The sequence below is a fragment of the Ricinus communis genome, chromosome 7 (assembly GCF_019578655.1).
Source record: "Ricinus communis isolate WT05 ecotype wild-type chromosome 7, ASM1957865v1, whole genome shotgun sequence".
NCBI lineage: Eukaryota > Viridiplantae > Streptophyta > Magnoliopsida > Malpighiales > Euphorbiaceae > Ricinus > Ricinus communis.
In genome coordinates this window covers 7,457,451-7,476,153 of record NC_063262.1, presented here as the reverse complement: position 1 = coordinate 7,476,153, position 18,703 = coordinate 7,457,451, and the positions used below count along the sequence as shown (strand labels likewise).

At 34.5% G+C, this 18,703-nt stretch overlaps 1 protein-coding gene across 1 annotated transcript; it reads left to right on the top strand.

Annotated features, from left to right (window-relative positions):
• The first annotated feature begins 6,368 nt into the window (after positions 1-6,368).
• On the top strand, positions 6,369-17,971 carry LOC8265613 (protein CELLULOSE SYNTHASE INTERACTIVE 1). The gene is made up of 8 exons (XM_015725254.3): positions 6,369-6,591; positions 7,079-7,257; positions 7,771-7,844; positions 8,703-11,760; positions 11,976-14,520; positions 15,198-15,652; positions 17,280-17,396; positions 17,493-17,971. The coding sequence occupies exons 2-8, from the start codon at positions 7,255-7,257 to the stop codon at positions 17,631-17,633; spliced, it is 6,393 nt and encodes a 2,130-aa protein (XP_015580740.2). The 5' UTR covers positions 6,369-6,591; positions 7,079-7,254; the 3' UTR covers positions 17,634-17,971.
• Positions 17,972-18,703: the final 732 nt, after the last annotated feature.

Here is an 18,703-nt window from a genome sequence, read left to right as displayed (position 1 = left end):
TCTAATGAACATAAGCCCTAGTCAATTCTTTCTTAGATATTATGGTACCAAGCCCTTCTGTTGTTCCTTGTGAAAGCTGGTCCTTTTATAGGTTCGGATCATCGACCTTTATTGTTGGTTACTAATTTTCCTAGCATTACCTTGAGTCACTTGGTTAAGGGGAAGATTGTGGACTTGTACCCAAAACAATAATGTACTAAAATCAACCTCTTCCAGCATTTGATCTAGTGGCTAGACCTGAATGTTAATGAGTTGGTTTTGGATTGCCCATGGTTGTCCAACTAATATTTTCCTGCATTCAGTAGTGTCTTCTAGATGGAATAAGAAGATATCATTTGCAAGCTTTTTGACTCGGAAGTTGCTGGATAAATGCCATGCAGGTGCTAGAGCTTCCTAAATTACGTGAGCACTCAGAATTTTGGAGGAAATGAGCTTGCCCACTAACTAAGTTGATAGATCTGGATGTACTTCAATATCTGGAGTAAATTCTAAAAGATGGTCATAACAGTTTAGGTGGGTGGTTTGCCATATCAAATCTTGAAGAGATGATTCAGCTATGGCTTAAAGCATAAAACTTAAAAAAGGAAGAATACACTAGGGTTTGAAAGAACTAGCAGAAGAAATAACTATTCACTAGAAATGAGGGATTATGGCTTTAAATGACTATAGAAGGTTGTTGTATAGGCAAGTGAAGCGTTAGAATTGATTATAGTGTGCCTAGTATGATTAATTAGCTTAAACTCGGTAAAGAAGAGTAGGAAGTTGAAAGATCGTTTATAACTAGGACTGTATCCCAAGAAGTGCTTAAAACGGGACTTTCTCCCTCTACTTTTAATGTTTATCGTTTCTTAGGAATTGAACTCTTGAACTCATAACTTTTTCATTCCTTTTTTATTAAGATCGAGTCAATACTTCAATTACTGGGCTACTATATAACCCATGCACTGAGCGTTTAGTATATAATAATGGCTACTTAAACTGTAATTACTATAACTGTTAACTATAATATGCAGGTTTAGAGCGATACTTATCACCATTCATTTCCACTTTGACCATCATCTTTTGCCGTACTAAGTGAACAAAAAGCAGTTTTTCCGAGATCATTATACATACATGGAACCATTTATAGAATTTGCTAACAAAAATAACAAGAATTGGCATTTCCTTCATGGTATTTGTTTGGTGGAGATGTAATTAAGCAAGGAAGGAACCCTAATAAGTTGATATGGATAGAGAGTTGATGGTGGTAAAGGAAGATGAAGAGCAAACAAAATAAATGAAACCAAATGCAAGGAAACGTAATTGGATATGGCAATAGCTAGCGTCACGATAGAGGAAACCAACATGAGGAAGATTATACACAATCCGATCAAACCTTTAAGTTCTAAAAAAAAAAGTGTTGGCTCATCTGTTTTGCGTCCACTTCATACAATACCAAGCATCTCCTCTCTTCTAGTTTCCTCATGTTTGATACTCCATTACTGTACTTCTTCTCTATGTTCTCTATCTCACAAATCAAACTGCCATATTAATCTTTATTTCTTTTCACAAAATAAAAAGAACCTACTAGCAAACACTAATAAGAAAACTTAAAAATAAAAAATAAATCTTGAGTGTCGATAGTAGTGGCAACCATATTATTGGGAGAACCAAAAGTTCTGGCTAAGCAAAGAGAAAAAGAGGAGTCAAAATCTCCAACCAACAACATTTTATGCTTTGATGAGTAGTGTCTTCTCCATTTCTCTGGTTCATCATCACCATCAATTTTATCGTTCGTGTCTTCTTCTTCTTCTTTTTCTTATTTTTGTTCTTCTTTTTTTTTTATTCTAATTTTTCACACTCTTCTGATTCTTCTGATTCAGAGAAAATTAAAAGAAGAAGAAATAGAAATAGTAAATTTATTAAGAAGAAAATAAAATACCACAGAAAAGAATGAGATATTATTTTGCTTGAAGAAGATATATAAATTTTTAGAAGAAGCAACTAGATACGCTACAAAAGAAAGAAAAAAAATATAAAAAACAGCAAAAATGGAAAAAGACATAAAGTACAAATTAAAAAAAAAAAAAAAAGAAAGCCACCGTATAAAAAAAAATTTATCAAGGAAGATAGTAAATTATGTAATTTCTTCTAAATTTATATACAAACTATAATATGTACTATTATTAAATAGTGTATAAATTATTTTAGATATCTAATAGTTAATAAAAACTGAGATTTTATGCGGCTAATGATAAGAACAATATTTTTATTAAATCTAGAATGTAAAAATAAAAAAGATATGAAAATATAAGTATTACAAAATAATATTTGAATTAATAACTACATATATATATATATATAAATAATAATTTTAAGGATTGATTAATTTCTTATCATTTGAAAAAACAAAAACCAGTTTAATCAATTTATTTATTTTAATGTTGGTGAGCTGTTAAATGACAATATACATAACTAAAGAAGTGGAATTGAACTACCTCTTCTAGGTAAGTAACTTTCTGTACAGATAGAAAGTGCATCATAAGTTGATCAAATTATATGAACTAAATTAAGTAACTTTCTGAAAAATTGTACTTCCCCAGTTGCACTTGATCAATGCCAACAATACGTATCAAATCAAGACCTCCGAAGAATGAAGGAGACCTTCTTAAGCTATTATTATTATTATTATTATTATTAAAAATACGTGTATCATGCATTCAATTTACAACTGTCTGATTATTTAAATTTATTTAATAAAGAGATATATTTTTTCAATTCATGAAAAATCTAAAAAATCATGAACCGTCCTTTTACGTCCACTATAAATAAAATAATTAGTGGAACTTACATACTAATCTACAGAATAAGTCCTTTGTTTGTTTGTTTTTTCCCCTAACTAAATGATGAGGCAATTATTGATTATCCATAAACAATCCAAATTAGAGTTTCCCTTGTATGCTCCGGTCAGTCAGTCCACCAAGTCCATGTGCTTCAATTGTTCTGACATGTGAAATGTTTGCCAGGTTTTCATGCATGTCTCTTTGATTCAAATGACATGTGCAGTTGGTGAATTATAAAACATGTATATGGATCTATAAGGGTGAATCTAATATGCCACATATGGTGTCTGGAAAATAAAAAGAAATCTATATTGCATTTGTCTGCATAGAATGGAAACTTTAATAACAAATGTAGCTCTCATCATGTGGTGGAAAAATCCATCAAAACAAATCTTATATGGCCCTTTTTGTGGATCTTTACTTCAAACTTACACCTACTAATTGACTGTAGAGCAGCCAACCATTGAGCTGTCATTGAAGAGGCTTTACACAAAAAATTGAGGCAACATTTGATTTGCTATAGCAATGAAAGTGAAATGTAATTAATTTCTTGATTGAGATTTTGTATTTTCAGTTGGGTCACTACACATTCCAGTTCAACACAATTGAAATTAATCTTTCTAAATCTAGGAAAACTTAGAGATTAAAGATTTTAAGGCGAAAAAAAAAAAAGTTCTTAGTCATGGACCTTGTAATTAATAATAAACTTGGCAAGGAGAAATATATGGCCCCATTTTGCAATTAATCCAAATACTTATTAGATATTTCCAATCAATTGACTTAAAATTCAAGTGGCAATTACACTTAATAGTTAGAAGGTTACCAAATACCTTTCTCATTATTATAAATCTTGACAAGAAAATTAGAGAAAGAAATTTTAAATAGCTTGGTGCTTGCTCAAAAAGCAATACTTTCAGAAATGGCTTCTCCCATAATAATTGTTTAGTCCAATATCTTAACTTTAGAAAAAAGAAAAAAACAGAAGAAAAAGGGAGACAAGTTGAATGTCCCAATCTTGAAACTTGCTTAAAATTGAGCAAGAAGAAACATGCCCTACTAACTAACAGAAAAAAAAGAATAAATATATATATATATATAAATACCAAATCATTTGACAAGAATAATTTGATGTGATTATTCCACTTCCTGTCCTCATAGAAAAAAAAGTTTCCTTTTCTTTTTAATTTTCTGGTAATGAGCTTTGTGGTCTCTGTCATGGGGTGGTGAGTGAGAGATCAATTTCCATGTAATGAAATCATTTTTGAATTAAAATTAAGACACAGAATATGGGACCCAGTAAAGATAGTTAAGAGAGACTATAGTTCAACTAATTACAGCTTTATTATCATGTTAGCAACAAATGAAGGTTCTTAATGGCTGGTACTTAGTCCTAATCATTCTCTCAGCCTCCACCTCATTCACTTGCTGACATGGAAGAGAAATAGTTCTAATTGAAAATTATACTAATGTGCATAGCTTAACATTAATAAAAATTTATAGTATATTACCATATTTATAACCATAAATTTATGGTACATAGGTATTACCATTTCTCCCCTAAAACTTTTGGAAGGGATAGAACAATCCATAAAAGGAGAGGAAGCTAGCAAAGCCTAACTTTTTTCTAAACCTTCAAATCATATTCTAATTGGATTCTACTAAAATTTTCTATTTCTGATAAGATTTGCCCAATTTAATCATAAGCTATATCATTAGAAATCTCATAATCTGAAAGAAAATTTCCAATTCTCTAAATATCATATAAATTGGAAAAAAAATTCGAAAAAATTATCTGAAATTGAAATTTTCTCTCTCAAAATCGTTGTTATTTGCTAAACTAGATAGCAACTAGGGATCAATATTCACTGAATTTAGTTTGAAATTGAATCAAACCAAGCTTATATATGTAAAAGAATTTATAAATTATAATTAGACTAGATCAAAAATTAAACCAATTGAATAAAATATACTATCTAATTTTTAAAAAAAGACTAAATTTTATGATTATTAACTTTTATTTATTAATACATAAGAAAATACAATTAGTTTGGTTAATTCAGTTAAATTAAATTTTATAACTTAAATCCAAATGAAGTAAACTGAATTTATAAAATCTACTTGGTTTATTTTATACGACATCATTAAAGTTTGCTCATTCTTAGTAGCGAAATTACAACAAATCATTTAGAATCAAAACCGATTATATTTGTAACCAGAGAAAACAGGAATTGACTTGTTGAAGTTTATGAATATAAGAGTTACTAGAGCGAATTGGACAAGACAAAGTAAAAAAAAAATTCTATATAACTAGGCAAAGAAGCTAATTTTGAGGTGAATTGAACTTGTAAAACTTGTCAAAGAAGCTAATTTTGAGGTTAATTGAACTTGAGAAAATAGTTCAGGGCCTAAATTGACTTCAGTGGATTCTTAAGGTATAAGAAATGAGAAATTACAGTAAAATAGTAAAGTCAATTTGGGAAAAGTAATGTGATAGTTTGAGTCAGGACAGCAGAGGAGAATTGTTTAAAGCAATTATTAAATTACAAAACCATCCTTATTAGGTGTATCTTTCTGGTCCAGAATGCTAATTGCCTTTCAGCAATTAAAAAAAGCAAGAAAAAGAAAAAGAAAATAAACAAACAAAAAGAAGTGAATATTATTTTCTGCCACTGCCAACTAAGAAGGTGATAGAGTGGTGGAGTGGGATTTTTCTTTCTTTTTTTTTTTTTTTTGCTTGTTTTCCGGTTTGGCTTGGCTAGACCGACATTGGCTTTTCTTTGTTTTTTATTTTATTTTATACAATATAATAATAATAATTATTATTTTATTTATTTTTCTTTACCTCCCACCTGCAGGACACTATCTTTTCGAAAAATAGAAACTATATTAATTCCAATCCCAATAAGTCAATTAATTGAATTTGATATTTAAATTTTTTATTAGACTAGATATAATTAATATTTAAAATAAAAATAAAAAATATTAATATATAAATATAAATATAATATATTAACATAATTAATGTGTTATATAAAATTAAACTAGAAATATAAATAATATTAAAAAATTTAATTTTTTATTATTTATTTGGTGATATATAACGATTTTTAAAAATTAAAATATTAATATTATTAATATAACTGGTAACATAAGAATCTATTTTGTAGAAACTGAATTTATATAATTATATAGAATCAATTATAATTTTGAGAGTTTTCACTTGTTTTTATTTAAAAATTTTATCTTAAATTTTTTTAATAATAATAAAGTATAATATAATTAATTATAACTATTATTTTTAAACTATATATAAATAGATAAATTAACAAAAAAATAGCCAAGATCAGATAAATAAGTGAATCCAATCTCCTGTAAGATTATAAATTTAACAATCATCAGAAAAGTAGCTATTAAACTATAAATATAAAAATTATTTCCTTATTTTGGTTTATCCTTTAACTAATATTTTGATCTTTAAGTACAGAGAAGATAATTAATTAATTATTTAAATATAAAGAATAAAGCAAAGCTTAGCTGAGCCGGAAGATGTCCAAAAGCTAGAAAGCTGTCGGTGGTGCCTGTGCAAAGCAGCTTAGCTCATCAGACATATCACAGCAAATACAAAAGCTTCACTTCCTTCTTTCTCTTTCTCTGCTCTCTCTCTCTCTCTATCTCTATCTCTCTCAGTGTATCCAGTAGTAATAAAAATGTCGACATGTTCCCTTCTCTTGTAAGATAACACCATTCTTTCTCCTCTTTCTCTTTACAGGTAACCACTCACCCAATTCTCTGTATCTCTTTCTCAGTTTTCTTTTGCTAGCGTTGATCATTTGATTTTGTCGTTTCTTTCCAAATTTGAGGTCCCTTTTAATATTTGGTCTTCAATTTGTTAGATTCATTTCCATTTTCAGTTTTTTTTTTCTTTTCTGAAAAAAAGAATTATTTTGTTAAGCTCATTTTCGATTTCACTAGTGAAGCTGACATTGAGAATGATTCATTTGAATTTCGATCTCTCCGATTTGATTTAACATCAGTTTGTTACTTCAAATTACTGCCCTTTTTTCTATGCAAAGAAACGGCAGAGTTTCTGGAAATGTAGAAATGTGTTGTAAGCTAAAACCATAGTGATTTCTTTTTCTTTAACTCGAATGAAATTCAGTGGAAATGTTATATAGAGAAAGTGTTTAATTTTGTTCTTTTTGGGCGATCTGAGTTAAAGTTAGGCTGGATACCAATCTGATCTGGCATTTTCACAGGGGAATTTGAGGTTTTGACTCTGGCTACAAGGTAGATCTGGAGTGGGGGCGTGGTTCTTAATTGATCTGCTTTTGTTTTTTTTTTTTAAGTGGAGTCTTGAAGTGAAGTAAAGCTGGCTGCTACACTGGCTTGGAGGTTTGCTGCCAGCAATGGCAGCACTCTTGCTACTAATGATATGGTACTCATTCTTCAAATGTATAGGATATACGATTGATTTTGGAAGTATTGATTTGTTGTTTTTTGTTGAATTAACCGTGGGATGTGCTAGATCACATTGTTGCAATTTTACTGAATAATAAACTATTTGTTAGATGCTATTGCCAATGTAAGATTATACTTCATATAGTGGTGTTTAAGATTGAATCTTTGTTTACTGATGATTAATGCGCCTAAAAAGACGTCCTTTCACTTTTTCTTGTTTCTGCTCTCAAAAGTAGATTAACCAGTATTAGACTGGTACTAATTGCTTAAAGTTATGCACTAATTTTCTGTATAAGCATGCATAAAAACTTCTTCCACAAATCAAAATCTCAAGAATGTTAGCTATCTTTTGGGTATTATTATGGTTGCACTAGCTAATTTTAACTGATTTTTCAATTGCTTCTTATAATTGCCACATATGTTTGCTTGAACATTGATTATTTAATGTTTTGACTTGTACAACTGGCATTCTCTTCTTTCACCTTTGTAGGAAAAAAATGGCGATGGAAAACTTCAAGATTTAGAGCCCCCAACTCCACATTCAGTTATGAAGATGGGATTAAGGTGAGTTCAAATGTTCCATGCAGTGTAGAAGGTCTATTACTGTGTTCATTCTGTGCTGCTCTACTGATGCAATTGGCACTTGCTATCCTTTCGTACTTGTGCTTGAGGCAGGGTTTGTTAGTGCTAACAGGCACAATTCTGTCCAGGAAGTGCCTTCATGTAATCCTTTTTTTTCTTTTTATAACTATTAATTGTGTTTATTTGGAATCATTATGTTTCCAGGTTTTTTTTTTTCCTTTTTTTGCATAAAGTGTCTGATCTCCTGCTGATTTCGTTTATGCTCCCTTTGTCATTTAGAGCTTATTCCATATTGTCTGTGCATTGCGGATACCATAAATTAAGAACCATTTAACTTTCTTTTCCAAGTTCATTTTAATGCTAGACCTACTTCTACAGTATCTAGATTTATGCGATCCCATACTTTATTTAAATCAAAAAGTCCCATAGAAAAATGCTGAATGGATTTGATAAAAATATGACTAATAATTGATGTTTCCCATTCTTTAATGATGAGAAGTTCTTTTTATGCAACCTGGAAGACTTAATTCTGCTGCGCCTGTTTAGCAATTTTGCATTATCTACTAAAAAGTAATTGCAGCGTCTAACAATTTTATTTTGTCCTGTATGTCATCCTTTCAAGTTGACCTAGTTCATTCTTATTTGCAGTTATTGGTATTTACAGTTGTGTGCTTGCTTTACTCTGTTAAAAGATAGACATATTTAGCATTTCTTTTTTAGAGTTAACTAATAGCGGCTTTTTTCCTGATCATAGGACCAACTAGGAGGAAATTTCTTGTAAGTGATGATACAAATAGCAATTGTTCTATAGTTTTCTTATGCTTTTAACTTACTTAACAGAGATCGTACTAGTAGTAGCATGGAGGATCCAGACGGGACATTAGCAAGTGTTGCGCAATGCATTGAACAGTTGCGGCAGAGTTCATCATCTTTACAAGAGAAAGAGCATTCCTTGAGGCAGTTGCTAGAACTTATTGAAACAAGGGAAAATGCTTTCAGTGCTGTTGGATCTCATTCTCAAGCAGTTCCAGTGCTTGTTTCTCTTCTCCGATCAGGATCACTTGGAGTGAAGATACAGGCTGCTACTGTTTTAGGCTCTCTCTGTAAGGAGAATGAGTTAAGGGTAAAAGTCTTGCTCGGAGGATGCATTCCACCGTTACTTGGTCTCCTCAAGTCAAGTTCTGCAGATGGTCAAATTGCAGCAGCAAAGACAATATATGCTGTTTCTCAAGGAGGTGCTAGAGATCATGTTGGGTCGAAAATCTTTTCAACTGAAGGAGTTGTCCCAGTGCTATGGGAGCTGCTAAAAAATGGGCTCAAGACTGGCAATTTGGTTGATAACTTATTGACTGGAGCACTAAAAAATCTCTCTAGTAGCACCGAGGGATTTTGGTCTGCAACAATACAAGCTGGAGGAGTGGATATACTTGTGAAGTTGCTCACAACTGGACAGTCTGGCACTCAGGCTAATGTCTGCTTTCTTCTTGCATGTATGATGATGGAGGATGCGTCTATTTGTTCTAAGGTATTGGCTGCAGAGGCTACTAAACAACTGCTTAAGCTTATAGGAACTGGTAATGATGCCCCTGTCAGAGCAGAAGCAGCAGGTGCTCTTAAGTCTCTTTCTGCACAGTGTAAAGAAGCAAGACGGGAGATAGCTAATCACAATGGTATTCCTGTATTGATAAATGCTACAATAGCTCCTTCAAAGGAGTTTATGCAGGGTGAGCATGCCCAAGCATTGCAGGAGCATGCTATGTGTGCACTCGCAAACATTTCTGGTGGATTATCATATGTAATCTCGAGCCTTGGTCAAAGCCTTGAATCATGCTCTTCACCTGCCCAAACTGCTGACACATTAGGGGCACTTGCTTCAGCTCTGATGATCTATGATAGCCAAGCTGAATCTACTAGGGCATCAGATCCCATGTCTATTGAGCAGACTTTGGTTCAGCAGTTCAAGCCTCGCCTACCCTTTCTTGTACAGGAGCGTACCATTGAAGCATTAGCTAGTTTATATGGGAATGCCATACTTTCAATTAAACTAGCAAATTCTGAAGCAAAACGATTGCTTGTAGGTTTGATCACAATGGCAACCAATGAAGTTCAGGATGAGCTTGTAAGAGCTCTTCTTACACTCTGCAACAACGAGGGCAGCCTGTGGCGTGCACTCCAAGGCCGCGAAGGGGTTCAACTATTGATATCTCTTCTTGGGCTTTCATCAGAACAACAGCAAGAATGTGCAGTTGCATTGCTTTGCCTTCTATCTAATGAAAATGATGAAAGTAAGTGGGCAATCACTGCTGCTGGTGGTATTCCTCCACTTGTTCAAATTCTTGAGACTGGGTCTGCTAAAGCCAAGGAAGATTCTGCCACAATCCTTAGGAACCTATGCAATCACAGTGAAGATATACGTGCATGCGTTGAAAGTGCTGATGCTGTCCCTGCATTATTATGGCTACTTAAGAATGGGAGTCCAAATGGGAAAGAAATTGCCGCAAAGACTTTAAATCATTTAATTCATAAATCTGATACAGCAACCATCAGTCAGCTCACTGCTTTGTTAACCAGTGATCTGCCTGAATCCAAAGTGTATGTTTTGGATGCTCTAAGAAGTATGCTTTGTATGGTTTCCTTGAATGATATATTACGGGAAGGTAGTGCTTCAAATGATGCTATTGAGACAATGATAAAGATATTGAGCTCTACTAAAGAAGAGACACAGGCCAAATCTGCCTCAGCTTTGGCTGGAATTTTTGAAGTCAGGAAGGACTTGCGTGAAAGTAGTATTGCTGTTAAAACTCTTTGGTCAGTGATGAAATTGCTAAATGTTGAATCTGAAAACATCTTAGTAGAATCATCTCGTTGCCTTGCTTCCATATTTCTTTCTATTAAAGAGAATCGAGATGTTGCTGCTGTTGCTCAAGATGCATTGTCTCCCTTAGTGACACTTGCTAACTCTTCAGCTTTGGAAGTTGCAGAGCAGGCAACATGTGCTTTGGCGAATCTTATTTTGGATACTGAAGCTTCAGAGACAGCAACTCCTGAAGAAATTATTTTGCCTGCAACTAGGGTTTTGCATGAGGGCACAGTTTCTGGAAAGACCCATGCAGCAGCAGCAATTGCTCGTCTGCTCCATTCTCGAAGAATTGATTATGCTGTAACTGATTGTGTCAATCGTGCTGGAACAGTCCTTGCATTAGTTTCATTTTTAGATTCAGCTAATGGGAAATCTATTGCCACATCAGAGGCACTAGATGCACTTGCTATTCTGTCAAGGTCAGGAGGGGCCAGTGAACATATCAAACCTACATGGGCAGTTCTAGCAGAATTTCCAAAAAGTATAACCCCAATCGTTTCATCTATTGCAGATGCAACACCCTTGTTGCAGGATAAAGCTATTGAAATTTTGTCCCGACTTTGCCGAGATCAGCCTGTTGTTTTAGGAAAAGCAGTTGTTAGTGCCTCTGGTTGTATACCTTCAGTTGCTAGAAGAGTGATCAGTTCTGCAAACCCAAAGGTCAAAATTGGGGGAGTTGCAGTTCTTATTTGTGCTGCAAAAGTTAGTCATGAGAGAGTGGTGGAAGATCTTAATCAATCAAATTCCTGTACCCATCTTATTCAATCACTTGTTGCAATGCTTAATTCTGCAGAGACTTCTTTGGGAACCGAAGGTGATGTAAAGGAAGCCATCAGCATCTGCAGGCATACTCCAGAAGAATCTGGGAATGGTGATTCAAATGCAGAAACAGCATTAGTCTATGGTTATAACTTAGCTATATGGCTACTCTCTGTTCTTGCCTGTCATGATGGGAAAAGTAAAACGGTGATAATGGACGCTGGAGCGGTTGAGGTCCTCACAGACAGAATCTCACATTGTTATATGCAATATAGTCAGGTATCAACTTTCTTTCTATTTATTTTATTTTTGTAAGTAAAAGAATTCCATCTTCTTGTTATACATTGTTGTATATCTAGAGGTTCAGATTTCCAATTCTGCCACACAAGAAAGCTCTAACAGTTGTCACGTAGTTATGATTATGCAGCACTGAATTTTTGTCTACACCCTTATTTGTATTAACTTGGGCTGCTCCTCTATGGCTATGCATGCAGAGTGAATTTATTGAAGATAGCAGCATATGGATTTGTGCTTTATTGCTAGCAATTCTGTTTCAAGATAGAGATATCATACGAGCACATGCAACCATGAAATCCATACCAGTGCTCGCGAATTTGTTGAAGTCAGAGGACTCCGCAAACAGATATTTTGCTGCTCAAGCAATTGCAAGTCTTGTGTGTAATGGTAGTAGGGGGACTCTTCTGTCTGTTGCCAATTCAGGGGCGGCAGGTGGTCTAATTTCTTTACTTGGCTGCGCTGATGTTGATATAGCTGACCTTCTGGAACTATCGGAGGAGTTTGCTTTGGTGCGTTATCCAGACCAGGTTACCCTTGAGAGGTTGTTCAGAGTTGAAGACATAAGGGTTGGAGCTACTTCTCGAAAAGCAATACCTGCGCTTGTTGATCTACTCAAGCCAATTCCAGATCGACCTGGGGCACCTTTTCTAGCACTAGGGCTTCTGACTCAGCTTGCTAAAGACTGTCCACCAAATAAGATTGTAATGGTAGAATCAGGTGCTCTGGAAGCGCTGACTAAGTATCTTTCACTCGGTCCCCAAGATGCAACTGAAGAAGCTGCAACTGACCTATTAGGGATCCTATTTAGCAGTGCTGAAATTAGGAGACATGAATCTGCATTTGGTGCTGTCAGTCAACTTGTAGCAGTCTTACGTTTGGGTGGAAGAGGTGCAAGGTACAGTGCTGCTAAAGCATTGGAAAGCCTATTTTCTGCTGACCATATTAGAAATGCTGAGACTTCTCGGCAAGCTGTCCAACCATTGGTGGAGATCCTGAATACTGGTATGGAGAAAGAACAGCATGCTGCAATTGCTGCATTGGTCAGGTTATTGAGTGAAAACCCATCACGAGCCCTGGCAGTTGCTGATGTTGAGATGAATGCAGTTGATGTCCTTTGCCGGATCCTCTCTTCAAATTGCTCAATGGAGCTGAAAGGGGATGCTGCAGAGTTATGTGGTGTCCTTTTTGGAAATACACGAATCAGGTCCACAATGGCTGCAGCACGCTGTGTTGAGCCTCTGGTTTCTCTCCTTGTTACTGAGTTCAGTCCTGCGCAACATTCAGTTGTCCGTGCTCTGGACAAACTTGTTGATGATGAGCAACTGGCAGAATTAGTTGCTGCACATGGTGCAGTTATTCCTCTTGTTGGCCTTCTCTATGGTAGAAATTATATGCTTCATGAGGCTATTTCCAGAGCACTAGTGAAGCTGGGGAAAGACAGACCTGCTTGTAAACTGGAAATGGTAAAAGCTGGAGTAATTGAAAGCATACTTGATATTTTCTATGAAGCACCAGATTTTCTCTGTGCTTCATTTGCAGAGTTGCTCCGAATATTAACTAATAATGCTAGCATTGCTAAGGGAGCATCAGCTGCAAAAGTGGTTGAGCCCCTTTTCCTGCTGCTAACAAGACCTGAATTTGGGCCTGATGGACAGCATAGTGCATTACAGGTTCTAGTGAACATTCTGGAGCATCCACAATGTCGTGCTGATTATAACCTAACCTCTCACCAAGCTATTGAACCACTTATCCCCTTGCTTGATTCTGCAGCCCCAGCAGTTCAGCAGTTGGCAGCTGAGCTTCTATCTCATCTCCTCCTGGAAGAACATCTTCAGAAGGATCCAGTGACACAGCAAATAATTGGTCCCCTCATAAGAGTTCTTGGTTCTGGCATACATATCTTGCAGCAGAGAGCTGTCAAGGCTCTTGTTAGCATTGCACTAATGTGGCCAAATGAAATTGCAAAAGAAGGAGGTGTCACTGAGCTGTCCAGGGTGATATTGCAAGCTGATCCTTCTCTTCCTCATGCCTTGTGGGAATCTGCTGCTTCTGTATTAGCTAGCATTCTGCAATTTAGTTCTGAGTTTTATTTGGAAGTGCCTGTTGCTGTGTTGGTGAGGCTGCTCCGTTCTGGCTCAGAAAGCACAGTAGTTGGTGCCCTGAATGCCCTTTTGGTGTTAGAAAGTGATGATGGAACTAGCGCTGAAGCAATGGCTGAAAGTGGTGCCATAGAAGCTCTTTTGGAACTTCTTAGATGCCATCAGTGTGAGGAAACAGCTGCAAGGCTGCTGGAAGTCTTACTCAACAATGTGAAAATCAGAGAATCAAAAGCTACAAAAGCTGCAATCTTGCCGTTGTCTCAGTACCTCTTGGATCCACAAACTCAAGCGCAGCAGGCAAGGCTACTGGCAACTTTGGCTCTTGGAGATCTATTCCAGAATGAGGGTTTGGCTCGAAGTACCGATGCAGTTTCAGCTTGTCGTGCTCTAGTCAATGTGCTCGAAGAGCAGCCTACAGAAGAAATGAAAGTTGTGGCTATATGTGCTTTGCAGAACCTTGTTATGTACAGCCGATCTAACAAAAGAGCAGTTGCAGAGGCTGGTGGTGTTCAGGTTGTATTGGATCTGATTGGTTCGAGCGATCCAGATACATCTGTCCAGGCTGCAATGTTTGTCAAACTTCTCTTCTCCAATCACACCATTCAGGAATATGCTTCTAGTGAAACAGTCAGAGCTATTACTGGTAAGTTTTCTTTATTCCATTCTCAAGTGGCCAACTTTTTCAAATCGTGAAATTTATTTTGTAAAACTCAAATCAATTTTGAACTGAAATTGAAAAATCAAACCAAGTTTACCTAAAAATATTTGGCTTGTTCCAGAAACTACCAGTGGCATGAAAATTAAAAGATGTTTATCAATAAATTGAGTAAAAGATTAAAAAGTATTCAAGGTATGAGTATAGTAGTAACTAGTAAGTATAAAAAACTTACACATATATTTAGAAACTAAGATAATAAAATATACAAACAATAGTGTTCTATTTATTCTTGGAACAGATGGAGGTGAATTGGGGCTTATGTCTGTTATTGAAATATTTCCTAACGTGACATTTTCCTTGTCTTATATACAGGCAACATTACATGTTTTTATTCTTTCTATTTGAATAACCTTTTTCTTTGCATATTGGTGCTTTAAGTTGTCTAATGTATTGAAGATGCTTGAAAGATGTAACAAACGGTTGAATAGTTGTATCCAGCTAGGTTAGTTGGTGATTAGACATTAGTTTTACCTTCCAGATTTGCTTTGGTGCATATTGCATAATGATTTAGCCTTAATTGTTGCTTGGAAGAAATATCATTGCCTGGATGTTATCTTCGCTTTTCTTCAATTATCTGTTAACTTTCTGTTTTGGGCTTGCAGCTGCTGTTGAAAAGGATTTATGGGCCACTGGAACTGTGAATGAGGAGTATCTAAAAGCTCTTAATTCCCTCTTCAGCAACTTCCCACGCCTTAGAGCAACTGAGCCTGCAACACTCAGTATACCTCATTTGGTTACATCCCTCAAGACTGGCTCAGAAGCAACACAAGAAGCTGCCTTGGAAGCACTTTTTCTTCTAAGGCAAGCTTGGTCCGCGTGTCCAGCTGAAGTTTCAAGGGCTCAATCCATTGCTGCTGCAGATGCTATCCCATTGTTACAATACTTGATTCAGTCTGGCCCACCCCGATTCCAGGAGAAGGCTGAATTTCTGTTGCAGTGTTTGCCTGGAACATTGGTGGTTATCATCAAGCGTGGAAACAACATGAAGCAGTCGGTAGGGAATCCAAGTGTATATTGCAAACTTACACTTGGCAATACTCCACCAAGACAAACAAAGGTAGGATGCTTCTATGAATTTGTACTCTTTTTTTTAAGTCCCTTTATGCAGATTAAGGTTTTGTTTTCATTATTTATGTGTTTGGAAAATAAGTTTTCGATACTGATAGGAAAACATGACAACCTTTAATCAATAAAATGATCTGCAATAGAGCCTATTATAGGTTGTTTTTCACCATCTTGCAAGATAATTACACTTTGAAACTTGCTGAATAATGCTTCCAGGAGTAAATGAGTTCTGGAGTGCTTCTTTGTTGTCAGTTGAGAATCAGGAAACAAACTCTTTAATCTCAGTATAAAGATTGAGATGGTCGAGAGCCTAGAAATGTGTATCTTAGACCAGCAGAGTAGTTGAATAGGATTTAGTAGCTAGTCTACAACTTTCCAGAAATGCAGTACTATAGTGGGTAGAATGGAGGAAAAGGTCCCATTTCAGAGTCAGCATCATGCACAGCCATAATTCCGTCACCTGTGTTTCATATTTTCTAATTGCTAGATCATTTAGTGCTTCTTGCTCCATGAAGAATGAAATTTGATGGAAAATGCAAAAATCATAGAAATTAGTACATGGCAGATAAGAGTTTAAGAAATCTTTATATGATCCAACAGGGATTGGCCTGCCGCCTGAAGTATCAATAATTTAACATATGTTACCTATCAGTTCACTTTTGCTGATGTTTGGAGGTAGGGCTGTACAATAAAACCCACAAACTGCCCAAACCGTACCATTCCAACTCAAAATTATGGTTTGAAAATATTTTTAGTTGGTTTCAGTTTCAAATATTTGAAAACTGACTTCTGAGTGGGTGTGCCATTTGAGAGTATTAATAACCAAACCAAATCAAACCAACCTGAGATTAATATGTGCAAATGTATATACATAATAAATTTAAACTAATTGGCCTAACATCTTACATATATAAATTATAAAATTTATTTCTTTTATTAGGCTCTTGATTTCTTTAATATGTTTACTCTGCTTGATTTAATTATAAAATGATTATAGTGGAAAATAGCTTTAGATTTTACTATTCACAATAGTCTTTTGAATAAATGTCAAATAAGAATAAAAGTGATTAAAAAACTACACCATTTATCTTTTGGATGCTTAAGATTCTAGTTAAATTAAGGTTCTAGAATGAATGTTTATTTAGGATCAATAATTTCTTAGAATCAAACAAATTGTTAATATATGGTCTAATGAATTTTATAATTGAGGTATACAAGTGAACAAAATTTAAATATTAATTTAATTTCACAAACTGAAAAGTTTGGTTTGGTTAACATATCGCCCTGAACCACCCAAACCAACTCATGTGTTTGCAGGTGGTTGGGCTTCAGACCCCCAGCCTCAAGTTTCGAGTCAAATGATGATGCATTGACAATAGCTTCTTTTCTTTTCTTTTATTTTCTTTCTACCTTTCAGATATTGCGGATGGTATCTAAAGAATTAGTCTTCACTTAATTTTCTATTGAGCTGATGATGAATAAAATATTGCAGTTGTATAAACATCATTGAATTGCCTTGCTCTTCCATTTCAACCATATCAATATAGTGAAACCTAGTTTTTTTTTCTTTCCTTAGAATTCACAATTTTTGCCTCTCACAAATGACCTATATTTGTCAGGTTGTATCAACTGGACCTAATCCAGAATGGGATGAGAGCTTTGCATGGTCCTTTGAGAGTCCTCCAAAAGGCCAGAAGCTTCACATCTCTTGCAAAAATAAGAGCAAGATGGGGAAGGTAATCAAACTTTGCACGTATAAGTTCTTTACATTGTACTTGAGATTTCCCTTCGACAATTATTGCTTAACTTTGCCTATTTGGATCTGACAACAGAGCTCTTTCGGAAAAGTAACAATCCAGATTGATCGGGTTGTAATGCTGGGAGCAGTTGCTGGGGAGTACACACTGTTGCCAGAGAGCAAAACTGGGCCCTCAAGAATTTTGGAAATAGAGTTCCAGTGGTCTAACAAGTGATAATTTCTTACTGCAAGTTACAGTTACTCAGCCAGAAATTGAAATTTTTAGGGAGGAAAAGTGTTCCAATATAGAATTTTCTTTTTCTTATTATTCAAATTGAGTTATTTATCATTTAGATGTAAATAGTTTGCAAAGGGTTTTGATTTTTGTAGGCGTTTTGCCAGAAGTCATAAAAATTTGTAATTTGTTAAATGTATCCTTTTTGCAAGTTGATGTACTTATATATATATATATATTCTGGAACCATATGGACAGATATATCCATCTTTGTAATTTTTTGTACCGAAACAATTGTTTGCTTGTTAATCTGAGAGAAGCATAATATTTTTGTTGTTTCTGGATTCTGATTTTAACAATTTCTGCAACATTCATCCTTACAATTCTGATCAGGGAGTTTTCCAGGTTTATTTGTTATTCTTTTTATACTTGTATATTAAAACTTGCCTATTACTTCTATATTTGGATGATCACACTTCAAATACAGCCGCATTGATAGCACTAGGATTTGTAGCTACTAAAACTCACTTTATTACCCATTTCCTTTGTTAGTGATTTCACGTCACTCGAAGTTAAAGAAATACAAACCATCTGTAAGAGTTAAAGTTTAATGAATTAAGTGACTAACTCTAATCATTTTAGTATATATTGGATTCTTTCTATTAGTTGAGTTTCATTTTTATTCATTTATCTAACTCTTATTTCAATTAAATTTATTTTTTATATTGGTTGGATCAAATATAATGATTAGGAGGAGGATTTACTTTAAAACAAAAGAAGAATACTGTAAAGTTACAGTAGATTTCTAATAATTTAATTAATTTTTTTGTCATAGTAATTTATCTCAAAATTACAAAATCACAAAGCCAAAACTGATATTTTATTTTATAATAGAAGTTGAAATAAGAAAAAATAATGAAGATAGAACCAAAATAAAATTTACAGTTCAATTTAATTTGATTTGAAATTTTAATTTTTTAATATTTTGACTTATTTATTTATTTATTTATTCCTTTTGATTTTGTTCAGAAAAACCAAAGGGACTGATACCTACCTCTACTCAAATTTGG

What these genes read in the sequence shown, in the direction of transcription:
- LOC8265613 (XM_015725254.3), top strand. An exon ending in CTCCACCAAGACAAACAAAG is followed by an intron (nt 15,653 to 17,279) that starts GTAGGATGCTTC and finishes TATATTTGTCAG; the next exon opens with GTTGTATCAACTGGACCTAA. An exon ending in ATAAGAGCAAGATGGGGAAG is followed by an intron (nt 17,397 to 17,492) that starts GTAATCAAACTT and finishes ATCTGACAACAG; the next exon opens with AGCTCTTTCGGAAAAGTAAC.